Source organism: Antennarius striatus, chromosome 3, assembly GCF_040054535.1.
Source record: "Antennarius striatus isolate MH-2024 chromosome 3, ASM4005453v1, whole genome shotgun sequence".
NCBI lineage: Eukaryota > Metazoa > Chordata > Actinopteri > Lophiiformes > Antennariidae > Antennarius > Antennarius striatus.
Window position 1 is genome coordinate 27,335,188 of NC_090778.1, and position 10,379 is coordinate 27,345,566.

Sequence of the window (10,379 nt, forward strand, 5' to 3'; positions counted from 1 at the left end):
TTCCAGCATGTTTATTAAATTACAAAGGTTATTTTGTTAGCATCACTACATGTGATCAGCTGTATTTTTCCCAGAGACCATTGGGCTCACTAGGACGTGGAAACGCTGCAAACGTCTGGTCTCTATTCACTTTACAACAAAGAATGAAGAGGAGGAGAATGAAGATGGACCCTTTGCAACCATGACATGTACAGACCTCTGTGTGAACTGACAGTTGGATGAAACAGCTGTAACTTTCTGAGAAACCGACGTCTTTTTCTTCTGCCTTTCTGAATTTCCTCAAAACATTGTGACATTTTTTCTAAAGGAGGGAGGAAGGAGGGAAGGGAACGATGCTCCTGATAAAAACCTCCAGAAGTTTTTTAAAGTGAGACCATTCCAAAAACAGTCCATTCACACACTTTCCCATCACATAAAATGCATGTAAATTTTTTTATTTTAGTTTACACTCAGCCACATGAACTAAAAGTGAAGGTGGCATGGAGACACCTCTCTGCTAAAACATTTATTTTTTATGCACAAAACAGCATTTACAAACTAATGCTTATCACAGTACATATTATTAATACGTTCCATAAAATACAGCGGTTTGTACTTGTGTTTGTGTCTAAAGTCTGATGTTTCAGTCATGACTGCTCGATAGGCCAGGTTTGTATATGTGGAATAAAATGTTAGTGATGCTGAAACTGACTTCAGCTAGCTGGGTGCTAGTAGAATAAAGCACAGGCTAGCTAACTTTCAGTGCACCATCACAAATATGACATCACTTAGAATTTTTTGCACCTGTTACATAAAGGATGGGCACCCTGTGAAATAACCTGAATGTATTTCACATGTTCACGTGATCAAGCACCTCTGAACACACATATTTACACTGAAACACAGTTGAGGGTTATTTTAAGTGGGATTAAAACTTTTTTTTCTGCCTTCAGAAGTTCTCTGCCATCACCTCCAGCGTTTCGGACAGAAACGGGACATTTGGATATTTTTCACATTTTGGACACAACGGGGTCGAAGCGGAAGAGGTTAAATGTGTCCACAACAATCCAGTCCACACAGATTGACCTGGATTAGTTTGGAATGATCATATCCTGTTAGGTTAATCCAAATATTAATAGCTTCAGGGAGCGCTCTGGAGAAGCAAAACGTCTGGGAAACACTGTAACCAAAGTCTGAAAACAGCATCAACACATTCAAACACTCTGAACTAAAAAGTAAGACACATCATCTTTGTGGCATCCACACCATCCCCACATTAAAGCTCATGAATATACCAGAGGCAGAAGAGCAGATACCCAGAACAAGAACATGGGCCGTCTGAGTAGCATGTGAACCAACCACAGAAACTGGTCACAGCAGGTAATATTTCCAGAGCAGCCATATTGGAAATTAGACTGTGGTGTTTGTTTCATATTCACTTTTAAGGCTAGTTATTGTTTGACTAAAATATTAATATCAAAGATGTAAAAAAAAAAAGGACGAGAACAAACATCAGGAGGCTGTGGCTGAGTGTAAACAACAGGTGTAGACGCATTTCGAGCAGACTGCTCCTTTAAAGCTCGTTCTCAAACCTTAAAAGTCATTAGGAGCAGAGACCTCACACACACGACTGACAGACAGATGGTGTTGCGTCACTGTGGGGAAAAAAAGGAGCTTAAGTTCAGAGAATTTAAAAAAAAAAAAAAAAAAAGGTACAATGGAGTTCATCGTCCCGCGTAAAAGACTCATTTAAAAGCTGATCTCCATCCTGTGAAGATGGCGGCCATGTTGGTCCGCCTGTCACGTTGGTGGGTTCGTATTTTACAGTAAAATCAGATTCTGGTTCAGTTCTACAGGCGTTCAGTTGTTCTCAAACAGGGACAGCAGGTCATCGTTGTTGTTGCTGGGGAGGTCTGGAGGTCCGAGGTAGGACAGCAGTTCGTCTGGGTTCGTCAACTCAGGAAGCAGCTGAGGAATCAAAATGGTGTGACATGGTCAGATTCCAAACAAAAATGATGCTGCATCGTCGTCATGACGATAACAGAACTGTTCCGACATCTGGTTTAGAGCAGGACTGATACTCTTTTGCTGCTGTTCTATCTGAAAGCTACAGAGGCAGGATGGTCGGGGGTCACTGTAGTTCTTTACTTACTGTCAGCTGGAATAGCAACCATGGAAACAGGCCAGCCAAAAAGGCTGCTGATAGGAAGTGGGTGGGGCATTTTGATGTGTCACCATCGAGGTGGTATTATTGTCGAATGGATTGGTTTTCACTCACATCCAAAGTCGGCTCTGGAACGTCCGATGACGCCCCAAGACCGAAGGAGCTGTCACTTTGGAGACGAGAATTCTGGCTGCCACGCTGCATCATCTGGTTCCCAATTTGTGAGTTGGCATTGAGACCCTGCGACTGATGCTGAGAGAGGGGAGCACCATGGGAAGTGGAGTCCAGTCGGCCTGACATCTGAGAGAGGGAGAGGAGGCAAAAGAAGACGTGAGGACAGAGAGGAAGAGGAGAAGTTGACCTTTGGGTTTCATTTTGGAGAAAACTGCCTAACTTTATGACACGTTACCTGTCCAGCCAGCGGATGAGGGGGAGGCTTGTCTGGGGTGAGGAGGGCGCTGGAGAGCTCAGACTGGTAGGAGAGGGGGGGAGGACCAGCGGAGGAAAAGTCACTCCCGACACCTGGAGTCCCAGGACTGGTGAATTCTGAGAAACCAGTAGACTGACTGGAATAGGACGGCGCTGAGGAGGACACACGGAACCCGATCAATAACTTCAGCTCCATGAACCTTTGATCTAACTGATGGATTATTGATCTGATCAGACAATGACTAGATGAGTCTTACCTGGACCTTGGTAGTCTGGGGTGGTGCTACTGGCATTGCTGCTGCCTCCAGCCAGGGAGGAGTAGGGCATTGTTGAGGAGGCGGCGGCAGAGGAAGGGGTGGGGCCTAGTGATGCAATCATCTCCATGACACTGGGCAGGACCATGTGACTAGGGCTGAGCGTCCGGCAGCACTTCATCATCGGACCGTCAGGCTCCTCCTTCACATGGATGTCGGGCTTCACAGGAACTGGTTTCCAGCTACATACTGGGTCAATGGTGATCTCCTCGTACTCCAAACTAAGGAGGGGGAGGGGAAAAGAGAGGGTGGGGGTTCTCTCAAAAACTGATGCCTTGACCTGGAGAGTCTGAACTGGAGCACTACTTCAAAGTAACTACATCATGCTTCTGAGGTCAGCAGACTTACTTCTGAATGTAGATGAGGATTCCCAGCATGTACTGATCCACCTCCAGACCTTCCAGTAGAGCCGTTTTACTGGACACACAGGTTACAAGAAGGTTAGTTATGCAGTGTTGTGTATGACAGTAGTACTGTTGTCCTCTGCTGGTTGAGAATGATGCTTCTGACCTACACTAGAATCTCGAGATATTAGTTTAATCCATTCCGTGACCGAACTCCTACGTCAAACAAAATTTCCCCTTTTAAAATCATTTTAATCCAAACCAGCCTTGCAAAATAGCCCCAAACTCCTTCTAAATTATGATAAATAATTTTTTAGCAACCAATGATTAGTTATATGTAAGTTACGTTAACACTGAAAATGAATGAAAAGAAACACAAAACACACAAGAACACACGAGCTACGTCTTGACTCCACCTATGACAAAGAAATCCGGTCTGAGCTGACGTCGTATCCATCCGCCAACTACTGGTGGTGTCCCAAAGCACGGCTCAGAGCTCAGATTTTCGATCGTTTGTCGAACAAATAATATCTATGTGGAGTATCTCGTTTCTCAAGGTGCTACTGTATTTGTATTTTAATAAAAATGAATATTCCAATCATGTTAATCAGATTTGATACCAGATCTGTTAACATATTCCTCTCTGTTGGTGACACACTCATGACCTATTTGGCATTTGTCTTCCTCAAAACAGTAAAATCCTGCGACCGGTCCGCACGTCTGATGGGACCTACTTGCACACAGGGCATCGCCACGTCCCTCTCTCACAGTTGAGCTGCAGGTATGACTCCAAATCGAAGCACTGCGCACAGACAGACAACCGGTCAAGCAATCAATCAATCATCTTCATCTGATTAGCTTCAGTTTGTAAAAGAGAGACGAGTGGTTGCCATGACACCCCAGTGTGATCTAACTGACTGACCTGTATGTGTCTGCAGTCGTGACCTCTGGTGGGGAGCTGGATACGTCGGAAAGTGATCGGACATTTTAAAGAAACTCTGATGGCGGTCTGCTCAACGCCATCCTCTCCGTTTAACCCAGGTGTCCCGGGAATCGACCCGCTGCTGAAGTTCCTCTTTACTGTGACAGAGAATCCATTCATTAATCCGATTCCACTTAAATAAAAGAACCTGATCAATCGGCCGAGATGGCGAGCGTATTGATGTTGTTAAAGCTGTCGTGAGCAGCGACGGGTCTTCGATGGGTGACCTACTCTTGGTGACGCAGTGCTCTGCAGGCAGCAGCCTCTTCTTCATCAGGCCATGCAGCACCGAACGCACTGATGGACGATGAACCAGCTGGAGGACGAACAGGTGCGACTGCCAAGAGAAACACACTCACGTTACACTCCGGGCAACACACCTGGTCTGGTTGTGACTTTGTGGGGTTGTGTGTGTGTGTGTGTGTGTGTGTGTGTTCGTACACAGCAGCAGGCGGTGACGGTGATCTGGATGGTGTTCCTGCCCTGCTGACATACTTGCTTCAGGTACAAAGGCTTGTGGGACGTTTTGTTGTCACCTCGCTCAATGGTGAGAGGAGTCGCGTTCACACTCACCTGAGGAGGAAGTGGAGGAGGAACAAGAAGAAGATAAACAGAAAAGGGCCTCTGATCAGTAAGCAACAAATACCCAAACTACAGAGCCAAACAACAGACCAGTGCGCTCACTTTGACCACTAGGTGTCATAAGTGATGGTGCAGCAGCTCTAACTGAGTCTATGACTGGGAGTGGAATAGCAGACTGGACGTCAACCCTGACTGGATTTCCAAAGATTCTGATTCATTATCTGGTGTAGAGCTCCTCCCGCCAACACTCATATAACGCTGGTTCTCTGTCGTTAGCATGTAGCTAAATTAAGTTTAAGATTCTCGTAGAGAAAAAGATGAAGGTCTGACCTGGACGGAGGCCGGCCAGTTGGTGTTCATCTGTCGATCCTCGTGGTGGTAACATTTGAACTGGAGCTCCAGGTCCGGTCTGACACACACAGACACACACGTTAGCCATCAATCAAGAAAACATTCTGCCATTTTTGATCATTCACTCAGGAGTGTGTGTGTGTGTGTGTGTGTATGTGTGTGTGTGTCACCTCATAATGAGTGTTTTGTACACAGAGTCTCTCAGTTGGAAGACGTGGTTACTGACAGCCAGGTTGTGCTCTAATCTGAAAGGCTCAAGGACAACGCCGTCACGCACTGGGAAGGTCAGCCGCAGGTCGTCGCTTGGGTTACCTGGTGACACCGAGTTCACACTGTGACATCATAATCTGAGCATTGTTGCTGTTTTACACTGTATGATGTCAATTTAAGTTCGAATGAAGTAACTGATATTCACAAGACACACACACATTCTTTTTCCAATAATTATGTCATTGAACAAAGATAATCTGTGACATCTGTGTGTGAGTGTGTGTGTACCTGAAGGGGGAGGGGGCGGCAGGCCGGCCATGTTAGGTTTGATGTCAGGCAGGAAAGAAGAGGGCGTCGGCTTGACATCACTGTTGCCGGGTGACATGTAGGGCGGAGCCATTGAGCTGCTTGGGGTTATGGGAGGTGTGGGGTTTCCAGGAACTGGGGAGGAGGGGTAACCTGGCAACCCTCGTCCAGGCTGAGAGACAGAGAGAGATTCTAAACTGAATCCTTTAAATTTTTGATTAAAAAGTGATCTTTAAACAGTGAAGTCTGTCTGGACATAATGGAGGATGAACTTACCCCTGATGGTTGGTTGAAGGAGTTGTAGACCCCTGCAGCGCCCCCTGTGGTCACATTGGTCAGTCCCCCTCCCTGACCGTTGAACTGTTCTTGCTGCAAACGCACAAACAGAACCGTGACCCTCTGATTTTTGTTCCTACTTATTTCCCTCATGTTGACTGTCCTCACCTTGTAGTATTGCGAGTTGGGCGGTCCAGAACCGGTGTACTGTGTAAGGGGCATCTTATGGCTCTGATAGGAGGGGGAGGAGCCGGAGCGCTGAGAGGTGGGGCCTGGACCAGCAGGACCTGCAGGTACAGAAAAGACATCCTGCATCACACACAACACAGACAAACGGTTCCTCCTGCTTCCTGTTGTTGTGCTAAGCTCGTCTAAGTTAGACTGTCTTTACGTATCCATTCATCCATCCATTAACAAAAGAACAGAACCCAGCAGAACTAACTGCTGGGTGAAACCTGCAGCCTCACCTGGATGGTACAGCATGTTGGAGCCAGAGTACAGCCCCGGTCCGGCATGGCCCCCTGCACCTGAACCTGGAATTGAACCAGCAGCACCGCCAGGCCCTGACATGACGTTCACATTGGAACCAACCGGGACGCAATACTGCTGAGACATCCCCGGGAAAGACTGAAGATGATGCAGCGAATAGGGGGGAAGAACAAATTAAATATTTTCTACATTTTAAAACACCACAGCTTTGGTTATAAATCAACAGTTTCTCCTGATAAATCCAGATCAGATTAATCCAGATAAGATAAACTGTGATGAATTTATGCAACAGGACCTGGTAAATTTTATTAATGAATAGATTCCACATTTGGACTCACGTCAGTGCTGTAGGGACGTTTCAGGCTCTGCGGGGGCCTGAGATGGCCCTGCTGTGGCCCAGAACTGTAGTTTGGGTGCTGAGGGACCCTCTGGGGGCCACTTCCAGGAACATACATTGGACTCATTGAGGGAGGGCCCCTGTTAGGTCCTGGGCCAAGACCTCCAGGAGCCATGCCAGCAGGGCCACGGGGGCCAGAATGAGCCATGAACTGGTTGCCATAGGCTGGACCTCCCATCTGAAGAACAGATCAAATAAACCGACGATGCTTTATAGATGTCAACTCAGTTTTTTGCGAGTGAAAACGTTGCTCTGAGTGAAGCATCTTGTGATCTCAACAACAGAAAGAAAACACCGATAAATGTCTGGAGCGTCTGAAAAACATCAGCAGGCCTGAACGTCACTACAGGAACCAAAACTCAGGAATAAATAATTAACCTGAATGAACTAAAATAACCCCTAATAATGCCACAAGTTTCCAGCAGAGGGAAGACTAACTGCCCTACCTGGCCGTAGCTCATTTCCTGGTTTTGCTTCTCTTGAATGGCGGCGACCGTTGCCGTGGCGGTGGCTGTGGCAGTGGCGGCTGCAGCTGCGGCGACGGCGGCAGCTGCAGCCGCTTGAGTGAAGTCAGCTGACCCCCTAGAGCCTCCAGGGTTTGATGGGTAACTGAGGATGGACAAAGACGAAGGTCAAACTAAAGGAAATGTTTCCTGGAATTTTTCACGAATCAGTTCATACAGCAAAGAAAAAAAACGAGGCGTTTGACCCTGAATTAATTCTTCATCTTCCTCTGTAGCGAAAACACACCCACCTCCCTGTGTATCCCCCCGGTCCTCCAGGGTAGCCCCCCGTGGTCCGGCCGTACATGCCCTGGTTCATGTAGCCTTTATTGGGTTCTCCGTAACCCTGCTGTCCCATGTAGCCTCCAGGACCACCGGCCATGCTCGGACCCCCTGGTCCCTGCATCATGGGTCCGCCACCTTGATTGGTCCCGGGCCCCATCACTCCTCCACCTAGACCCTGATCGACAGAAACACACATTTTCTTCAGTTGTTACAGAGAACTTAATCAGGAGGTTATTAAATGGTAAACAGGCTCGAATGAAAATAAACATGGTGTCATACCTGGCTGGCCGAGGGATTGGTCACCCCCCACACGGTCGTAACCACGGAGAGAGATCCTGTGGGCTGATTGGTGGGCTGCTGCCAGCTGGAGGGGTCGTAGGGGTACGAGCCTTCACTTCATGCAGAGAGGGAGTTTTGGGTGAGTCTTTTAATCACACACATTACACTTTGTCTTACTCTGATATACAAGTGGCTCATCAGGCCCCCCATGATTTCCTGGTGTACGTAACGACAAACTCAATCAGTGGAGTTTGTTGGACACGTATTTAAAAGATTTACATCTTTAACCAATGAGTTTTATGAGAAAAATGCAGAGGTCAACTAAAACACATTTAGTTTGGATCTGATCCTAGATCTGTGATCAGCGACACCCCATTTATCCCCTAACAGCCACTGTACACCTGGTCTCAGTGGTTCCTGTACTGTGACATCACAGGTGGGTGTGTCTCTGGATACCTGTGTGGGTTGTTGGCCAGTCCAGCCTTCATCTGGTTCAGAGGGTTCATGGTGGGAGGAGTGGGCTCACCGGCGTCCAATCAGATGTACTCCTGGAGAAACAGAGAGTGATTCAATTACAGTAACATCAGACAAACAGAACTACATTTCCCATCAGACTCATCAGGGCGACCCTTCGTTTCAAACTGAAGCCCTGCACCCGAAGTTCACCCTGAGTAGAAAAACACACAGAGATCTAAAGATCTTAATGTCCCAGATTTTCTACACTCAGATAAATTAACAGGAAATTATTTTCCACAATCAAAATACTTAAAGAGTTCACTGTAAATACATAAAAATCTTTATTTTTTTCCATGAATAAATGATTCCATAATGGTTGGCTATGGTTAAATAAACGTCATTATACCAGAATGACGAGTAAAAGCATTCATTCATTCATTCATTCCTTCCTGAGGCAACACGCTGCAGCGACTCATTAATGAGCCAACTTTCCGGGACCTCATTGTGTCAGTAAACGCATCATCACCTTCACTAACATCTGGATTTCCTCAGAAGGAAACCTGCATTACAAACGTGACAGTTTGATAAAACGTCATCAATGTGGAGGATTCAGAGTCACTGACCAGTGAGAGTTGTAACCTCTGAAATATTACAGCTACATGTTGTTCAGTCTATTCACATACATGAAAACATTCATTAACAGCTGATCCAAATTTTAAAATGTTAAACTCATTCTTCCTCCCTCTAATAAGCCACTTTACCACAAATGAACCAATATTGATTATTAACAATCATTTGAGGCAGTAAATAATGAAGTTATTAAAAGACGAGAAGAGCTGGAGGGACTTCTACTGGGTGATAAAGGTCACATTTAACTGGCTGGTGGACTTTGTTACGAGACAATCACACAGGTGGAGAAAACTGGAACCAGCAGCTGAACTTCTTTATTTATTGGGATCAGACTGACCGCCAGAATACTGAGGCCCCACCTACCAGAGTATAATAGGGTTACGTCACACATGAGATCCCTGACCCCAGAGTTTTAACTGCTACAGTATGCGCGATAGGATGGTAGGGTGTATGTAGGACGGCAGGATGTGGGCGCCAGTAAACACTCAGATTGCCATTATCAGAGACAGCAGATGTCAGCTGACCAGAAATCTCACTTTTCACTTGAGCGGTGAACGGTCTCTCCAAGGTTGTCAGATTGTGTGGAAAGCTAATATTTAGCATAACAAATCAACTCCAGCCAGAGCACAAAGGTCTGGGTGTCCCACTACTCCCAGTTTAAAGCAGAATTGCACAACCAATAACCTGGAAAAGGTAAGCCTCCTCCCATCACAATCAAACAGGTAAAACGACTAAATCGAAGCAGTGGCCACGCCCAGTTCACCTTATCTGATCAGCCTATCACATGTGAGCCAGAGCAACAGGGTCAGAGCGACGCAGTCTAAACTTTAAAAACATTAACTAGCAAGAGATCAACTGATAAATAATCACGCTGCACCTGTCAAAGGTGCGTTCTGGAACATCCCACTGATCCTGCATGCGAAGCTTCAGCCAACTAACAAGATGAAAATTTCGCAAAGGCGACCAGTTTGACAACATATTTCTATTTGTTTTTGACACCACGGATGCTGGCGTTCCTATATATGTACAGGTGGAAACACCTGTGACTACAGGCAGAGGAGACAAGTGACCATCGATGTGTTTTATATGAGTCATTAGATCACCAGCAACAAAGAAATATTTGTGAAAGGACTCATTTGTTATTCATCACGAATGAACACCAGCAGTCAACGCATGCATAACATGTGGCTCTGGACACGCCGCTTTCTTCACGCTCTCATCATCCGTCCCGCTTTGTGTCCCGTTAATGTGACGGTAGTTTTAAACGTCTGCATCAGCCAAGTTAATGAGACGCTGCAGTGAAGTCTGACAGTGTAAAAAATTACACAGACATCACTCAACAGTTTCAGGATGATTGAAATGTCAACAGTCGTTTTCTCACACAAAACACTGCGACTGCTAAA

General features: G+C 46.2%; 1 protein-coding gene across 1 annotated transcript in view; it reads right to left on the bottom strand.

Annotated features, from left to right (window-relative positions):
• LOC137592107 (zinc finger MIZ domain-containing protein 2-like) overlaps window positions 1–10,379 on the bottom strand; it is a 13,157-nt gene continuing 2,778 nt past the window's right edge. The window contains exons 3-22 of the mRNA XM_068310017.1: window positions 8,347–8,438; window positions 7,891–8,005; window positions 7,578–7,786; window positions 7,270–7,432; window positions 6,765–7,001; window positions 6,405–6,564; window positions 6,106–6,224; window positions 5,938–6,030; window positions 5,644–5,833; window positions 5,316–5,457; window positions 5,125–5,203; window positions 4,654–4,785; window positions 4,444–4,549; window positions 4,153–4,310; window positions 3,965–4,032; window positions 3,235–3,303; window positions 2,830–3,107; window positions 2,553–2,725; window positions 2,258–2,443; window positions 1–1,947 (exon numbers count right to left, since the gene is read on the bottom strand). Of these exons, the coding sequence (XP_068166118.1) occupies window positions 1,840–1,947; window positions 2,258–2,443; window positions 2,553–2,725; window positions 2,830–3,107; window positions 3,235–3,303; window positions 3,965–4,032; window positions 4,153–4,310; window positions 4,444–4,549; window positions 4,654–4,785; window positions 5,125–5,203; window positions 5,316–5,457; window positions 5,644–5,833; window positions 5,938–6,030; window positions 6,106–6,224; window positions 6,405–6,564; window positions 6,765–7,001; window positions 7,270–7,432; window positions 7,578–7,786; window positions 7,891–8,005; window positions 8,347–8,396 (2,835 nt within the window). The 5' untranslated portion in view covers window positions 8,397–8,438 and the 3' untranslated portion in view covers window positions 1–1,839. The remainder of the gene's footprint in view (window positions 1,948–2,257; window positions 2,444–2,552; window positions 2,726–2,829; window positions 3,108–3,234; window positions 3,304–3,964; window positions 4,033–4,152; window positions 4,311–4,443; window positions 4,550–4,653; window positions 4,786–5,124; window positions 5,204–5,315; window positions 5,458–5,643; window positions 5,834–5,937; window positions 6,031–6,105; window positions 6,225–6,404; window positions 6,565–6,764; window positions 7,002–7,269; window positions 7,433–7,577; window positions 7,787–7,890; window positions 8,006–8,346; window positions 8,439–10,379) is intronic.